Source organism: Hemitrygon akajei, chromosome 4, assembly GCF_048418815.1.
Source record: "Hemitrygon akajei chromosome 4, sHemAka1.3, whole genome shotgun sequence".
Lineage (NCBI taxonomy): Eukaryota > Metazoa > Chordata > Chondrichthyes > Myliobatiformes > Dasyatidae > Hemitrygon > Hemitrygon akajei.
In genome coordinates, this window is record NC_133127.1 from 197057744 (window position 1) to 197076044 (window position 18301).

At 44.0% G+C, this 18301-nt stretch overlaps 1 protein-coding gene across 2 annotated transcripts in view; it reads right to left on the reverse strand.

Moving 5' to 3' along the window:
- rnf121 (ring finger protein 121) overlaps nt 1-18301 on the reverse strand; it is a 125241-nt gene that overhangs the window by 35381 nt on the left and 71559 nt on the right. For both annotated transcript variants that reach the window (XM_073044369.1, XM_073044370.1), the window contains exon 7: nt 9258-9391. In XM_073044369.1, the coding sequence (XP_072900470.1) occupies nt 9258-9391 (134 nt within the window). The remainder of the gene's footprint in view (nt 1-9257; nt 9392-18301) is intronic.

Sequence of the window (18301 nt, forward strand, 5' to 3'; positions counted from 1 at the left end):
CCTCTCTTTTCTTGAAGCTCAAACCAAGTTAGTTATCTGACTGTACATATATACAACTAAATGAAACAATATTCCTCCGGACCATGGTGTACTCACAAAGCAGATATCACATAGCACATAAAACAAACATTACCACAAAAATAAGTTAATGTACGTAATTCAAAAATTTGCCTCACCACTCATACAATTTCAATCTTACATCCCAACTGTATACTCTCTATTCTAATTTATGAAGGTCAATGTGCAAAAAGCTCTCTTTATGACCCTATCCTTCTGTAATGCCACTTTCAAGGAATTATTGATCAGTATTCTCAGACCCTTCTAATTCTGAGAATTGTGTTATAAATGCATCTTATTATTTGTTAATTTACTAGTGGTAATACAGCTGGTCCCCGAGTTACGAATGTCCGATTTACAGACAGCTCGTACTTACGAACCGAGGAAGGAGAACACTGTCCACCATTTTAAAGCGGATCGCGACGCCGTCTGCCATTTTAAATCGTTGCCGTTGACACTGTGTTGAATGTGTAACTTTGTATTTGGCTTAAATTTTTCTTAGCAAAATTCACCCTGACCCCACTCCCCCTTTTCCAGTCGGCTGGTGGCACAGTGAGATCAGTGCCGGGCTCGACACAGACTGCTCTCGAGTGTGCTGGGTTGATGTCGATCCAATGACTCCTGTACCACCCGTGCCAGCTCACAACTCAACCTTGTAAAAAAAAACACCGCCACTTCCAGTTTAAATTCCCACGCGGAATATTGTGGAGGCTCAAATACAGTACCCAAACCCAGCACAGCCCCCATTTGTCCCATTTAACCTGTTTCAGTGCGGTGCAGTTTAGGGCCTGGGGACTTCAGAGCGGTGGTCCTTAGAACCCAGTGGAGCTCGGAAGCCGGCACAGCTCAGGACCCGCCGCCCACGGTGTTTCTGTTCCATTGACGGGAACACAACTTGGAGCAACAGCAACTTGGAGGAACTCAACCATTGCTCGGACAAGAAGCTACCCGATGGTAGGCTCCTCAAGCCCAGGATCATTAAATCAACGCCCCAGAACCTGTACAACCATCTGCATAAGACAGTGACCACCTACCAGTTGAGTCCCAAGGTCCTGGAGAAGTGGAGACAGATCCTTCAGGACCAACACAAGGAGAAGACTCCCTCCAAGGGTACCCTGACCTCAAAGGAGGAAGTATCATATATGTCCCTTATTATTTGTTAATATATTTGTGGTAATATTATTTTATATGTTATGTGTATGAAGATATGTATATGTACTGCATTGTGCAGCTTGGTCCAGAGGAATGTTGTTTCATGTGGTGGTATACATGTGTACATCTGAATGACAATAAACTGATCTTGAACTTGTTCACTGTAATTCTGAGAACCTGTGCCATCACAGTCACTACAATCACTATGGGTCAAAGAACCTATTCTCATGCAATATTTTGATATTAAAATCCAACTATCACTGACATGATGTGAAATGTATTTCTGTTGTTCTATGTAATTAGCCAGGAAGTTACACTGATGCAATACTCTGTAACTATCAGTACTGCCAACCAACTGGCGTGAGTGTCCAAGGACATCTTCAACCTCTCACTGCTGCAGTTGGAGGTTCCCACCTGCTTCAAAAGGGTGACAATCACACCACTGCCCAAGAGAAAAGGGTGAGCTGCCTCAATAACTATGGTCCAGTTGCATTTACATCCACTGTGATGAAATGCTTTGTAGGTTGGTTAACTCCTGCTGAAGAATGGACCTGGGTCCACTTCACCTACCTCCAACAACAGGTCTACAGCAGAAGCAATCTCACTGGTTCTCTACTCAACCTTGGAGCACTGACAACAGAAATTCCTACGTCAGGCTGCTGCTCATTGGTTACAGCTCCACATTCAACAGAAAAGCTCCAAACTCTGGCCCTCCATACCTCCCTCCGTAACTGGATTCCGTAACTCTGTAACCTCTTCACTGAGAGACCACAGTCAATACAAATTGGTGATAACATCTCCTCCTCACTGACAGTCAACACAGACACACCTCAATAACGTGTGCTAGGCTCAATGCTTTACAGTCATGATTGTGTGGTTAGGCAGAGCTCAAACCCCACTGGTAAATTTACCGATGACACCAATGTTGTTGGCAGAATCTCAGATAACAAGGAGACATAAACGAGTGAGATAGATTGGCTCGTTGAGTGGTGTTGCAACAACAACCTTGCACTCAATGTCAGTAAAACCAAGGAACTGATTGTAGATTTCAGGAAGGATAAGGTGAGGGAACACACACCAGACCCCATCGATGAATCAGCAGTGAAAAGCATGAGCATCTTCAAGCTCCTGGGTGTCAACATCTCTGAAGATCTATCCTGGATTCAGCATCTTGAAGCAATTAAAGAAGGCACGGCAGCAGCTATATTTCATTAGGACTCTGAGATGTAGGACGTCACCAAAAACTGTAGCAAATGTCTACAGATGTACTGTGGAGAGTATTCTGACTGGTTGCATCGCCTTTTGATGTGGAGGTACCAATGCACAGGACTGAAACAAACTGCAGAAAGTTGTAAACTCAGCCAGCTCCATTATGCTCCTGTCTCCTTCAATTGTATTGAGGTTGAGAGTGAACATCGCCATATGCCTGTCCTGGTCAACCACGTTGACGTCACCGCCAGGAAAGCTCACCAACACCTTTAGTTTCTCAAGAGGCTATCAGTCGACTGATTTTTATCAAAGCACCATAGAAAGCATCAAATCTGGGTGTATAGACACAAGAGATTCTGCAGATGCTGGAAATCTTGAACAATACACATGAACTCCTGGAGGAACTCAGCAGGTTAGGCAGCATCTATGGAAATGAATAAACAGTTGAATTTTTGGGCTGAGACCCTTCGTCAAGACTATCTGAGTGAACAACAGTTCAGTAAGACAACCGCTCTGCACGTCACTGCAAGAAACTGCAGAGTTGTGGACACAGCTCAGCACATCACAGAAACCAGACTCCCCTACACAGGACTCTGTCTACACTTCTCACTGCCTCAGTAAAGCAGCCAGCATGATCAAAGACCCTACTCACCCTGGACATTATCTCTCTTCCCATCAGATAGAACATGCAAAAGTCTGAAATCACATACCACCAGGCTCAAGGCCAGCTTCAACCCCACTATTAGATGGCTCCCTAGTTCAATCAGATGGACTCCTGAACTTGCAATCTACGTTGTTATGATTTTGCAATTGTCTACCTGCACTACACTTTCTCTGTAGCTGTTAGGCTTCATTCTGCATTGTTATTGTTTTACCTTGTTCTACCTCAAAGCACTGTGTAATGATCTCATCTGTATGAAGAGAATGCAAGACAAGTTTTTCATTGTATCTTGGTACACGTGACAATAATAAACATTCCAATTGATGTCATATGTCAGTGATAATAAAGCTGATTATGATTCTCTTAAAAGTGACCACAAACCCAAGGTTCAATATCAAGGCAAAATAATGGTAGTGTAGTGGTTAGCGCAATGCTTTACAATTCGGGATTAATTCCCCCACTGCCTGTAGGGTGGATATACTGTATGCTCTCCTTGTCAATGTGTGGGTTTCCTCTGGATGCTCGTTTCCTCCCATGTAGCAAAGAATATATTTGATTATTTGTTAATTTACTTATGGTAATATTACTTTATGTGTTGTGTGTGAGTTATACACACAGGTCTGGAGGAATGTTGTAAAAAAAATAAACTAACCTTGAATTACTGAGCAACATACTAAAAATGCTGGAGGAACTCAGCAGTTCAGGCTGGTGAAGGGTCTCAGTTGTTTATTACCTTCCATAGATGCTGTCGGACCCGCTGAGTTCCTCCAGCATTTTGTGTGAGTAACCTCTGGACTTTCACCATTTGAAGAACCTCCGGTGTTCGTGTCACCTGCAGCTCTTTTTACCCATGGAACAGTACTGCATTCCCGTTACAGTGCAAATGTTACGAATGTGCCGCAACTCTGAGGGGCCGAAGGGTACAAAGTCGCCCCCTCCTTTTTGAGAATCGCAAGATCGCTATTAATTCGGGTCTGGGACCCAGGAAATGAGAGAGAGACACGCAGAATCCTCAAGGTTTGGAATGTGTCCTGGCCTCAGCGAAACAAAGCCACTGATAACGGCCATTGTCTCTTGGAGACGGAATTGTGTATTGAGTACTGTACTATTCATTGAAGCCCCTCAGGGGACGACCAGAGTGGGCTGGTTGAGGGATTGCATCATCCCAACCTGACTGACATCTGAGACCCCGTGAGAAAGGATAAAAGAGGGTCTGGGGAACAACCCCTTTAGACGCACCAGGAGAAACGCTAGAAATCCCGTGACAGCGTTTAATAGCGACAGCCGGTGGAGGCTCGTGTGCGTCCTTCCCTTGCCTGGGATTGGCAGGCTCACCACGGAAGAACGGCTTTAGCTAAAGGAGAGGCCACAAGTGAAAGGCCACACCAATGAGACTCCGACGGATTGAAATCATAAAAGGAATCGGCAAGTTTTTCTCCCAAAACTCTCTCTCTCTCTCCAACCATTGCAAACCCAGCGGTCCCCAAAGGCTGCAGCCTGCATGAACTGAGTGAACTTTATATTTCCATCGGACAATACATTATCCCCTAGACAACGATAGAGCTTATTTCTTATTATTAGCATACCCGCACTTTTAGAGTTAGTATTGACGACGTATATTATCTGTATATTTGCATTGATATTATTTTTGTGTATTTTTACTAATAAATACTGTTAAAAATAGTATCATCAGACTTCCACGGACCTCTCTATCTTTGCTGGTAAGTGACCCAGTTACGGGGTTCGTAACAAAGTGGGGGCCTCCTCTCGAGATTTGATACCAAATTGGAGGGCCAGTGAATCGGGCTTTTAAGTCCAAACGTGGGTCTGGTTGCGCGGGTAACCAGACGGGAAACCAGCAAAGACGGACGTTGACGAATTTATAGAAAACCCGACTCTGGAGGCGCTACAGGCTGCCACAAAGTCGGACTTGATAAATATTGTGAAAGGACTAAATCTCGCAGAGGTGAGGTTGTCGATGAAAAAGCGGGAGGTGCGGAGGGCCATAACTCAATACTATATTGTGAAGAACGTGTTTTCTGCTGAGGTATTGGAAAATATCCCTGAAAAGGTACCACCTAGTGGGACGGCTCAGTTAGAGTTGGAGAAATTAAGGTTGGAACATGAAATTAAGTTAAAACAGCTGGAAGCAGCTGAAAAGGAAAAAGAGCAGGAAAGAGCCGAAAAGCAAAGGGAGCATGCGCTCCAGCTAAAGGAGTTAGAGGTGAAGAGGGAGCAGGAAAGAGCTGAGAAGCAGAGGGAGCATGAAATTCAGTTAAAACAGCTGGAAGCAGCTGAAAAGGAGAAGGGCCGAAAAAGAGAGGGAGAGAGCCGAGAAGGAGAGGGAGAGTGAGGAGAAAGAGAAACAGAGGCAACATGACTTGGACATGGAGAAGTTAAGGCAAGAGCGAAGAGCTCAAGGGCCAGACCGAGAGGAGCGGTTTAATGTTAGTCGGGAGTTTAGGTTAGTACCTCCGTTCGAGGAGACGGATGTTGATAGTTATTTCTTGCATTTTGAAAAGGTGGCAGTGAGTCAGAAGTGGCCCAAAGATCAGTGGGTGGCGTTGTTACAAAGTGTGTTAAAAGGGAAGGCACAACGGGCATTTGCGGCGTTGTCCATGGAGGAGGAGGAGTCTGAGAATTATGAGAAGGTAAAGGAGGCCATTCTTCGGACCTATGAATTGGTACCTGAAGCCTATAGACAAATGTTCAGAAATTTAAAGAAAGAGTGGAATCAGACGTATGCAGAGTTTGCCTATGAGAAGGGTGTGCTCTTGGATCGCTGGTGTGCAGCAGAATTGGTGGAAGAAGATTTTTGGCGTCTTAGGGAGCTAATTCTGATTGAGGAATTTAAAGGTTGTGTTTCGGATGATATCCGGATGTATTTGAATGAGAAACCCAATAAGTCCATCTCCGAATTTGCTAGGTTCGCAGATGAATATGCCCTAACCCACAAGACAAAGCTTTCCTCGAATAAGTTACCAGAGAGACCGTGGGAACGGTAGAGAAAGCCCGCCGGCTGAGGCAGAGATTCAGCCGGGAGCTAGCGGTAAAATTAAGGAGGAGGAAAGGCAAGACGGCAGGAGAGGTCCTGGCTTGACCTGTTTTAATTGTGGAAAGCAGCAGTCCCCACAGGATGTATTGTGGTGATCAGTAAATCGACGAGAAAGCCCCAGGTAGACAGAATACGAGAGGGACCTGAGAAATTTATTGCAGAAGGAACCGTGTCTGTGAAAGAGGGAGACACACCAGTTCCAGTGCGGATCTGGAAAGACATGGGAGCTGAACTGTCATTGATTCGCAGTACAGTGCTAGATTTTGGTCCTCAGACTGGAGAGGTAGCTTTGAGAGGCATAGGAAAAGGGACAGAAGCGGTGCCCTTGCATAGGATCATTATAAATTGTGAGCTGGTATCGGGACCAGTTGAAATAGGGGTGCGATCAGAATTCCCGAGAACTGACGTAGACCTCCTTCTGGGTAACGATTTAGCTGGTGGTGACGTTTGGTCGGCCATGGAGCTGACGAGCCAGCCTGTAAGTGTTGAGGACCCGCCCCTAGATTCCAAGATCTACCCCGCATGCGCGACCACTCGCAGCATGTCGGAAAAGGCAGCTGAGAAAGAGACCAGTTTAAATCAGGCCAGTATCGATTTGGCCAAGACGTTTTTACCGACCCTGTACCAAGAGGAGTTAGAGGGTGGTAAAACGGAGAATAGGAAAGTGAAAGAGAGTAAGGGAGAGGAGGTAGACCTTCCCTTAGCCAGGAGGAAATTTATAGAGGCCTGGAGTAAAAATGAGAAATAGATAAGGCTGTTAAAAGGTCCAGGGTTGGACATGGATGATCTGTCTGGTTTGGCAGAACTTTTAAAGAAGTTGAAAATTTTAAATGTGTTCCCGATAATGAAATGAGGGCAGTCCTAGATGAAAAGAATGCCATTACCTTGAAGAAGTCTGCTGGGTTGGCAGATGAGGTTGTTTCAGCCCGCAGGGTTGAGTTTACTCCGGAAGGGAGTTGCCCAGAGAGGAACTGGGAGGATCAGGGGAACTTAGAATTTGAAAAGGGTACGGGTATTGAAAGCCTGGAAGAGGCAGATGTCCCGTTTGAGTGTATTCAAGATGTGGATGCACGTGGTACTGAACCTAGTAATGGAGCTCAGAAAAAGTCTGAGGTATTTGATTCAGTTGAAAAGGAATGCAGTCCTTGTGGGTCAGATGGACTTGGTTCAGTGAAGAAAGGGTTAACCTTGGTACTAGTGGGAAGTGAGAATTCCCAGTTGTTTGTGTTCAAAGGTGTGTTAAAAGTTAGTGAGGAGATAAAAGGTGGTGAGGTGAATATTATTATTGAAGGAAAAGGGAAAAGTGTAGTTCCTAAGTTGAATGAAGAAAATTTAAAGTCTGGATTGATGACAGAAGCGGCAACCAGGCTACAGAGACAATGGCTTGGTAACACGGTGCCTGCGAATCAATTACAGGTTGATTTGGAATGTAAAGGTGCCCCACACGTTATTGTTATTCAAGAGAGTGCTGTGAAGAGGCAGAATTTGAAATGCTGTTTGGACAAAGAGGGATCGCTTGCAGAGTTTAAACTGAAAACTAATAGCATGAAGGGTCCTGAAGATAAAACTAACAACTTGCTTAAAATTAAAGAATTGTGTGGAAATTCGGAAAATGGTCTAAGTTAGGAACACATTGTTGATAAAATAACTCCTATGAAAGGAGCATGCAAAAGCCTATTCCACACTGGAATACAAGTTAACCATGTGGGAGTTAACTGGAAAAGGGGCGAGGGTTGACGGGATGCCATTTTAAATAACAGGATCCGGTTTTAAGGGATTTCGACAAAGCATGTGAATAATAAAGACAACCCCATGGAAGATTGACTGTTAAGTTTGAAAGTAACATAAAGATTAGTATTTGCATGAACTTTTGTAATATACACGTAAGCTAAGATCACAACTCTTTAGTTTTTGTTTGCTGAAGAAAAGGAATAAAAATAGGAGGTTATCAAATTGGAGTCTGATGCTACAAGAATTTATTAAGGTACAAGATGTTAAGATACTAAAGGAAGTGACAATGTAATCGCTAACTGTTTAGATGCTGAATTGAATGTATAACTGTATTACTCTGTAGTGAAAAAACCCTCTTTTGTATTGTGTTAGATTCTGAAATCCTGTAAGACTCTGTATTAATTCATTTTTACCGGTGGTAAAAATCTTAGAAGGAAGGGGGTGTTACGAATGTGCAGCAACTCTGAGGGGCCGAAGGGTACAAAGTCGCCCCCTCCTTTTTGAGAATCGCAAGATCGCTATTAATTCGGGTCTGGGACCCAGGAAATGAGAGAGAGACACGCAGAATCCTCAAGGTTTGGAATGTGTCCTGGCCTCAGCGAAACAAAGCCACTGATAACGGCCATTGTCTCTTGGAGACGGAATTGTGTATTGAGTACTGTACTATTCATTGAAGCCCCTCAGGGGACGACCAGAGTGGGCTGGTTGAGGGATTGCATCATCCCAACCTGATTGACATCTGAGACCCCGTGAGAAAGGATAAAAGAGGGTCTGGGGAACAACCCCTTTAGACGCACCAGGAGAAACGCTAGAAATCCCGTGACAGCGTTTAATAGCGACAGCCGGTGGAGGCTCGTGTGCGTCCTTCCCTTGCCTGGGATTGGCAGGCTCACCACGGAAGAACGGCTTTAGCTAAAGGAGAGGCCACAAGTGAAAAGCCACACCAACGAGACTCCGACGGATCGAAATCATAAAAGGAATTGGCAAGTTTTTCTCCCAAAACTCTCTCTCTCTCTCTCTCCAACCATTGCAAACCCAGCGGTCCCCAAAGGCTGAAACCTGCATGAACTGAGTGAACTTTATATTTCCATCGGACAATACATTATCCCCTAGACAACGATAGAGCTTATTTCTTATTGATTATTATTATAACCCGCACTTTTAGAGTTAGTATTGACGACATATATTATCTGTATATTTGCATTGATATTATTTTTGTGTATTTTTACTAATAAATACTGTTTAAAATAGTATCATCAGACTTCCATGGACCTCTCTATCTTTGCTGGTAAGTGACCCAGTTACGGGGTTCGTAACACAAAGAAAGACAGACATTACTACTTTGTGGAGCGTCAGACTCGGACCCTGTGCTGACTCACTCCGGAAGGATACACATGATTACAGGAGAGCTTGTAGGTGTTCTCTATGATGCCTTCCTCGTTGACATCCACAAAGATTTTTTGTCCACAGACTGCACAGATCTCATTGGAGAGGTGCTTGGTCGGCATCCCTGATGCGTTGTAGTACTGTAAGGCAGGAAGAACAAAAAACACTTCTAAACCAGCTGTACTTCATTCTTAATCTTAAAACAAAACTAACAAGCAAGTGTCAGGAGACCTTTATGTATGGAAGAAAGAATCTGCATTGATATAGTGGCTGGGGTAAAGTGTTACAGCGGCAGTGATCAGGGTTCAATTCTCGCTCCAGTAAAGAATTCATTAGTTCCTCCTGTGACCACATGGGTTTTCTCTGGCTTTCTATCACATTTCAAAGATGTACATGTTAGAGTTAGTAAGTTTTGGGCATGCTATGTTGGTACTGGAAGCGTAGTGACTCTTGCTTGCTGCCCTCAGAACATCCTGTTTCGATCATTGAAGCAATTAACACATTTCATTCAAGTTTTGATGTAGATACAACAAAAAGCTAATCTCTTAATGTAACAAATATTCCAAGACATCTCATAGTAACAATAATTACACGAAATTTGACACAGTGAGATGAACTGAGAAATTTGGGGCTTGAGCAAAGCTAGGTCAAAAAGAGAGAGTGATATTGAAAGAGACAGAACAACTGAACTCCATCGCCACTTCCAAAATCATCTCTCCATCCTGTCAATATCCCGTAACACTTGGCCAAAGTTTAAAACGGTTCTCGTAGGTAGCTATGGGACACTGATGTGATGCAGAGCTGAGATGAGAAGTGGCAGATGAAGATCAACCCAGAAGAGTGAAATGATTCACCTTGGAAGGTCAAATTTGAAGGCAGAGTACAAGGTTAAAAGAAGGATTCTTAGTCTCCCTACACTCCAAAGACACTCAGCAACATTCCCTCTGATTTATTTTACAGCTGCGCAGACCAACCATTGCTCTGAACAGGAAAATCTTACATGGTGTGAAAACTGCCCGGCACATTATATAAAAGAAAATTTCAGCTTAGTGGTAACAAAGGCTATGTGTGTGGGAGCATTTCAGTCACTGAGCGGCCGTGAACCCACGCAGCTCACAGGGAATGGGTTAGGGTTAGTAAATTGTGGCAACTATGCTTTCATCAGAAACATGGCAATACTTGCGGGCTGCCACCAGCACATCCTCAGACATGATTCACTGATGCAAACAATGTATTGTGTACACAGTGTGTGCTTCAATGTACCTTTAACAAATAAATGAGCTGTATGGATGGCATGCAAAACAGGTATTCACTGTAGCTTGGTACATGTGACAATAATAAACCAATTTACCAAGAATGTTTATTATTTATTTTGAGATACAGTATATTAATAGGTCCTTCTGGCTCAATGAGCCCACACTACTGAATTACACCCACATGACCAATTAACCTAACCTGTATGTCTTTAGAGTATGGGAGGAAACCCATGTGGTCACGGGGAGAACATACAAACTCCTTACAGACAACATCTTAATGATAGACAATTACACTGATTGGCAATGAATGATCATTGGAATCAGAATCATTTATTTATTGATACAACGTGGAATAGGCCCTTCTGTTCCTTTGAGCCGAGCTGCCTTGCAATCCCGCGATTTAATCCTAACCTAATCATGGGACAATTTACAATGACCAATTAACTTATCGACCGGTATATCTTTAGACAATGGGAGGAAACTGGCACACCTGGAGGAAACCCACGCAGTCACTGGCAATATTTCATCTATGGCTGTGTGCATGTGCACACATCTTTTGCTACCAGTACACAAAAGAATTTAAGCTGCACACAAAAGGTTGTCACCCTCTACCTCGCTGGCATGTTAAGTATATTTCATAATCGTACATAATCACATTTCCTTTTCCGGTTTTGAAAATGTGGAGACTGTAATGATTTGTCTACAGATTTTAGAAATGATTTAGAACAGATTTGTGCTGTTTTTATTGAAGAAATTATTCAGTGAGCACATGTTGTTGTCACTGGGCAAAAAATTGCTTAACACAAGATTTTTGTGCACACAGGTAATTACAAATTAGAGGGAATATTGGTCCCAGGGAGAACATACAAACTCCTTACAGGCAGTGGTGGGAATTGATCCCCGTCACTGGTACTGGAAAACGTTGTGCTAACCACTATGCTACCATGCCACTGGCATATGTTGTGAAGTTTGTTATTTTGTGGCAGCACTACATTGCAATACACATTAATAAAAAACTATTAATTATCATAAGTATATAAAATAAATTAAATAAGCAGTGCAAAGAGAGAGCAAAAAGTTGTTAGCAGCACACATAAAATGCTGGTGGAATGCAGCAGGCCAGGCAGCATCTATAGGGAGAAGCGCTGTCAACGTTTCAAGCCGAGACCCTTCATCAGGACTAACTGAAAGAAAAGATAGTAAGAGATTTGAAAGTGGGAGGGGGAGGGAGAGATCCGAAATGATAGGAGAAGACAGGAGGGGGAGGGATGAAGCTAAGAGCTGGAAAGTTGATTGGCAAAAGGGACACAGAGTGGGAGAAGGGGGAGGATCATGGGACAGGACGCCTAGGGAGAAAGAAAGGGGGAAGGGAGCACCAGAGGAAGATGGAGAGCAGGCAAGGAGTGATTGTGAGAGGGAGAGAGAGAGAAAGAAAGGGGCTTCACTTCCTCCACCATCAACTCCGCGCTCAAATGCATCTCTCCCATTTCATGCACATCTGCTCTCACCCCACTAGGGATAGGGTTCCCCTTGTCCTCACCTACCACCCCACCAGCCTCCCGGTCCAACATATAATTCTCCGTAACTTCCGCCACCTCCAATGGGATCCCACTACCAAACACATCTTTCCCTCCCCCACTTCTGCTCTCCACAGTGATCGCTCCCTACGCGACTCCCTTGTCCATTCCTCCCCACCACCCTTTCCCATCGATCTCCCTCCCGGCACTTATCCTTGTAAGCGGAACAAGTGCTACACCTACCCTTACACTTCCTCCCTCACCATCATTCAGGGCCCCAGACAGTTCTGCCAGGTGAAGCGACACTTCACCTGTGAGTCGGCTGGTGTGGTATATTGCGTCCGGTGCAGCCTTTTATATATTGGTGAGACCCGATGCAGACTGGGAGACCGTTTCGCTGAACACCTACACTCCGTCCGCCAGAGAAAGCAGGATCTCCCAAAGGCCACATATTTTAATTTCATGTCCCATTTCCATTCTGATATATCTATCCATGGCCTCCTCTCCTGTCAAAGTGAAGCCACACTCAGGTTGGAGGAACACCACCTTATATTCCGTCTGGGTAGCCTCCAACCTGATGGCATGAACATTGACTTCTCTAACTTCTGTTAATGCCCCCCTCCCCTTCTTACCCCATCCCTTGTTTACTTATCTATTTTCCCCACCCTTTCTTTCCTCTGTCCCTCTTACAATCACTCCTTGCCTGCTCTCCATCTTCCTCTGGTGCTCCCCTCCCCCTTTCTTTTTCTCTAGGCCTCCCGTCCCCTTCTCCCGCTCTGTATCCCTTTTGCCAATCAACTTTCTCGCTCTTACTTTCATCCATCCCCCTCCTGTCTTCTCCTATCATTTCGGATCTCCCCCCTCCCCCTCCCAATTTCAATTCTCTTACTATCTCTTCTTTCAGTTAGTCCTGACGAAGGGTCTCAGCCCGAAATGTCGACAGCACTTCTCCCTATAGATGCTGCCTGGCCTGCTGCGTTCCACCAGCATTTTGTATGCGTTGCTTGAATTTCCAGCATCTGCAGATTTCCTCGTGTTTGCGTTTTTAAAAAAATAGTTAGCGCTGACTTGGATGACGTGAAGTGTTGTTTAGCTCGGGGCAGAAAGAGACACAGAGTAGTGTTTGTGCAGTGCAAACATGTCTACACATCAGGCTGAGCTTGTCCAGATCTCACTACAACTAGACAGTGACTGCTTTACTTTCTGAAAACAAACACTGTAAATGTGGCAAGCTGAAAGGAGAACAGAAAGTGTGGTGAACACTCAGCAGTTAAGTGTGTGGTTTCGATGTTGTGTGCAGAATTGTTATTGCTCGTTTAATTTTCTTGCCCTTGTTTAGAATTTCATATAATCACCTGTATGTGTGTAGCTATTCAGTGAATTTTCTTTTAGTATAGCTGATTCGGCATCTAAGAAGTTTCTCTGCAGCCTGTGTCACACCACTGAACCTATTTCATATCTTATCGCTGGAATTTACTTTATGTTATAAAGGGGATCTCATTGAAAGTCCAATCTGAAATTTCGTACACAAGTCCTACACATTTGAGAGGAATTTTGAGCCCTTTTCTAAGACATGCTGGCATTGGAGAGGGTCCAGAGGCAGGCAAATGGGGTTGAGAGGGATACTGTATCAGCTGTGATGGAGAGGCAGTGCAGGCTCGATGGGTGCCAATCTTTGCTTGGCAGAAGACAAGCTACATTGTGTTTGATTGCAGACTAGTGCAACATTCATGGACTCGGGGTCTTGTACTATACTTCTGTGACTGTATTTAACGGATATATTACACATGCTCACAGATGGAGATACATCTCCACCAAAGGAGGTGTAAAGTGTCCCTCCCTCTGCTAGCCTGCAGATCACACTTGGGCAAGGTGTAGCATCTATTTAGCACACCCCACCTCCCCCACCCGATCAGGGTCACGTGAAGCCATAGGAGCAGGTGGTGGATGGTCATATGGTGCATATCACAAGTCCTGGTTATGTGACCACTGACACCAGGCAGACAATCCCTGAAGAGTATTGATAATGGCTGGGGTCACCTGTCTTGTAAAGACACTGCCCAGAAGAAGGCAATGGCAAACCACTTCTGTAGAAAAAATTGCCAAGAACAATCACAGTCATGGAAAGACCATGATTGTTCATATCACATAATGAAGGAAAATATATGGTTGCATGACAATTAAACTTGAATTGAGACAATCACAACCTCTTTGGTCTCCTTTACTCTCTCTCACCCCTCCCCCTTTGCAATAGAGTGAGATGGTTGCTGTCATTTTTCTAATGTTATGAACACCTAATAAAATAGTTATAACTACAAGACATAGGCATAATTCTTGCCTTCTGAAGTAGCTCTGGATATCACCAGATCCAACATTGGACGGGGAAACAATTGGCTTTTCCGGTCAAACTTTCATGTGAAGTAAAAAAAAGTGAAAAGCAAGTTAGTCTAATTGCAGAGATGGGAGGGATGGATTGGATAAAGAGAATGTCTCTGTCAAGACAGGGCCAAAGCTACCAAGCTGATACGCTGTTCAGGAAGTAGCCTGGTTAATAGAAAGAAAGAGATTAGCTTTATCTATCCCACGTAACAACCAACACAATCCCAGGATGTGCTGGAGACAGCCTGCAGGTGTTGCTTTATTTTCGTTATCAACACAGCAGGCCTACAACTTACTATCCTTAACCTGTACGTTTCTGGAGTGTGGGAGGAAACCAGAGCACCCGGAGAAAACCCACATGGTCACGGTGAGAATGTACAAAACCCTTACATACAGTAGCAGAAATTGAACATCAATTGGTGATCACTAATACTGTAAATTGATTGTGTTAACCACTATGCTACCATGCCATCCATATTATAATAAATGAATATTAATCACAGAGGCAGCACATTGGTACAGGGTTGGCACGGTGGTTATTTAGAGACATGGTGTGAACAGGCCCTTCCAGCCCACTGAGTCGCACCACCCAGCAACCCACTGATTTAACCCTAGCCTAATCACAGGACAATTTACAATGACCAATTAATTTACTATCTGGCACGTCTTTGGACTGTGGGATGAAACCAGAGCACCCAGAGAAAACTCTCATGCTTCACAGGAAGAATGTACAAACTTTCTTACAGAAGACGCAGGAACTGAACTCCAAACTCCGATGTAATAGCATTGTGCAAGACGCTACGCTACCATGACATCCCATGATGGGGAGCCAAGTGAAAGATAGAGGGACACATTGAGGCACCATGGTACAGTGGCAGTTAGTGCAAGCCTGTAAGATCAGGGTTCAATTCCCCCCGTGATTGATTGGCTTTCCTCTGGGTGCTCTGGTTTCCTCCTACAGTTCAGGATGGCACCAATGACCAAAGTGATTAACAGCAATGTCCTGAAGATAGTTCAGGAAACTACGGTACTACTACTTCTTTTAAACATACTTCAACTTCTAATTTGTGTGTGACTGGAGCAGTAATTTATATTTTGATAATATGTTTTTGGGCTGACTGAATGGACCTGATACTTTTGCTATTTCTGAGGGCACTCAAGGTGGTTGAGAACGGAGTGTGGGGCCTAATGGTGGAGCACAAACCCTTGATCAGCTCCATTACTCACCAACTTTACCGATTAAAGCGTTGTGCAAGAATGAAATTGATGTTGAGAGTGGAAGTTGAGTGGATGTTCAGCACCGTCTGCCTGTGCTTGACCGGTCTATCACCCCCCCTCCCCCACCCCACTCTCACACTACGCTGCCGCAGGAAGGTGCAGGAGACTTGCTTCTTTAGCTACATTTGATCTGTGCGGTTTTGGATTAGACTCGTTTTCAGAGGACTCTGTGGCTCATGTTTTATGTGTTTCTGGTTACATCTTAGTTTATTGCTATTTTGCATGATTTTGATCGGGGCATTTCAACGTGGATTGGCTCAATGGCCTGCAGCCAATGAATGATACAGTGCTAAATTCAACAGAACTGAACCAGACTGAACATTCCTAGACTGCTTCAAGGACCTTGTGGTTTTATGTTTAATATTCTGTGTGTTTTTCACTCATTTTTTTTGCCATTTGCATGATTTATCCTCTTATATGTGCTTTGGGGGCATGATGTTTTATTTGAATAGATTCCATGGTGTTTCTTTGTTTTGTAGCTGTATGTGGGAAGACATATCTCAGGGTTGTATTCTGCATACATACTTCGGTAATAAATGTACAGTCCGTCCTCTGTAACCGCGGGTTGCACATCTGCGGATTCAACCAACCGCGGATATTGAAAATATTTGGAAAAAAAAAATTCCAGAAAGTTCCAAAAAGCAAAACTTGAATTTGCCGTGCACCGAGCACACTGAATCCACGCGAATGAAGTGATGTATAGGCATATCCTGCTGTTGCCTCCCGCCATTTCACAGATCCTCAGTCTCTCTCCAGCACTCATTGTTTGCCTCACGTCTCATTCGTTCACTACTTGTGTTGTGAGAGAGAGGGAGGAGTTTAAGCCTAGTAAGCGATGGCTGGCTAGCTATGTAAAGCGCTACAGCCTCAAGAACTTAAAGATCACGGGAGAATTGGGATCAGTTAATGCTGAGACAACATCAGCGTTCTCAGAAGAGCTACGATGGTTGCATCTGTAGTGAACATGTACAGACTTATTTTTCTTGTCATTATTCCCTAAACAATACAGTATAACAAGTATTTACATAGCATTTACATTGTATTAGGTATTATAAGTAATCTAGAGATGATTTAAAGTGTACGGGAGGATGTGCGTAGGTTATATGCAATTTTATATAAGGGTTGAGCATCCGCGGATTTTGGTATCCGTGGGGGGGGGAGGTTCTGGAACCAATCCCCTGCAGATACCGAGGGACGACTGTACTTTGAATCTGTTAGGATTAGTGAATTGTGGGCATACTATGTTGGCGCCCAAAGCATAGCAAGGCTTGTAGTCTGCCCAGCACAAATGCAAGTGATGCACTTCACTGTATGTTTCGATATACAGGTGACAAAGAAAACTCATCTTTCTTTTTCTCTAGAAGAAAGTTGCTGTATAATGTAGGTTTAGAGTGATTCTTAAAGAAGTAATTGAGGAATGAATCAGTTTTTCCCTGAGTCCTGAGTGCTTCACGGGGAGGATGTACAAACGACTTTACAGAGGGCATCTGAACTGAACTCTGAAGTGTGATGCCCCGAGCTGTAACAGTGTCTTGCTGCTATGTTGTTGCAGTGCCCGGTTAGACACTAAACTGTGTCTCTAGCTAGAGACTGCAAGCAAAAAGGAACACGCCTGTTTTAGAGAACTGAAAGCAGAAGAAAAATGTTGGAAAAGCCCTGAAGTCAAGGCAGTTTCCTGCAGTGAAAATAATTAATTTGAAAATATTGCAGTAAATACAGATACTGCTGATACAGACAAAGAATATCACAGTACAGCACAAGAAACAGGCCTTCAGGCTCAGCTGCTCCATACTAATCAAGCTGCTGAACTGAGCTAGCCCTATTTTGCCTGTGTTTATATTGAGGCTTGATAAGACATTGGTCAGACTACACTTGGAGTATCGTGAGTTGTTTTGGGTTCCTTATCCACGGAAAGAATGTGCTGACATTGGTGAGGGTCCAGAGGTTCCAAAGAATGAGCCTGGGAAAGAAAGGGTTAACTTATGAGGAGCGTTTAATGGCTCTGGGCCTGTACTCACTGGAGTTCTGAAGAATGGTGGTGGTGGTGGGTGCTTCTCATTGAAAACTAATGAATATTTTAAGGCCCTAGGGAGAGTGCTGTAGAACAGAGAGAACCTAGACGTCCAAGTGACGGCTTTGGGCCTCTACTCACTGGAATTCTCACTGAAACCTATCAAATGTTGAAAGGTGATGAGAAAGAATTTCTTTAGCCAGAGAGTAGGGAATCTGTGGAATTTGTTGCCTCAGGCATTTGGAGGCATAGTCATTGGGTATATTTAAGGCAGAGGTTGATAGATTCTTGATTAGTCAGAGCATGAAGGGATACGGGGAGAAGGCAGAAGATTGAGTCTGAGAGGGGAAAATGGATCAGTCATGATGAAATGGCGAAGCAGACTCGATGGCCCAAATGCCCTAATTCTTCTTCTGTAGCTTATGGTCATTCATAGGTCCTTGAAAGTGACAAATCTCCATCCGGAAGGAGGTACAGGAGCCTGAAGGCAGACAGTCAACATTTCAGGAACTCTGCCAGCAGATTTCTGAATGGTCCATGAACACTAGATCACTATTTTGCTCTTTCTGCACTATTTTTATATTTCTCATTGTAACCGAAAGATTTTTT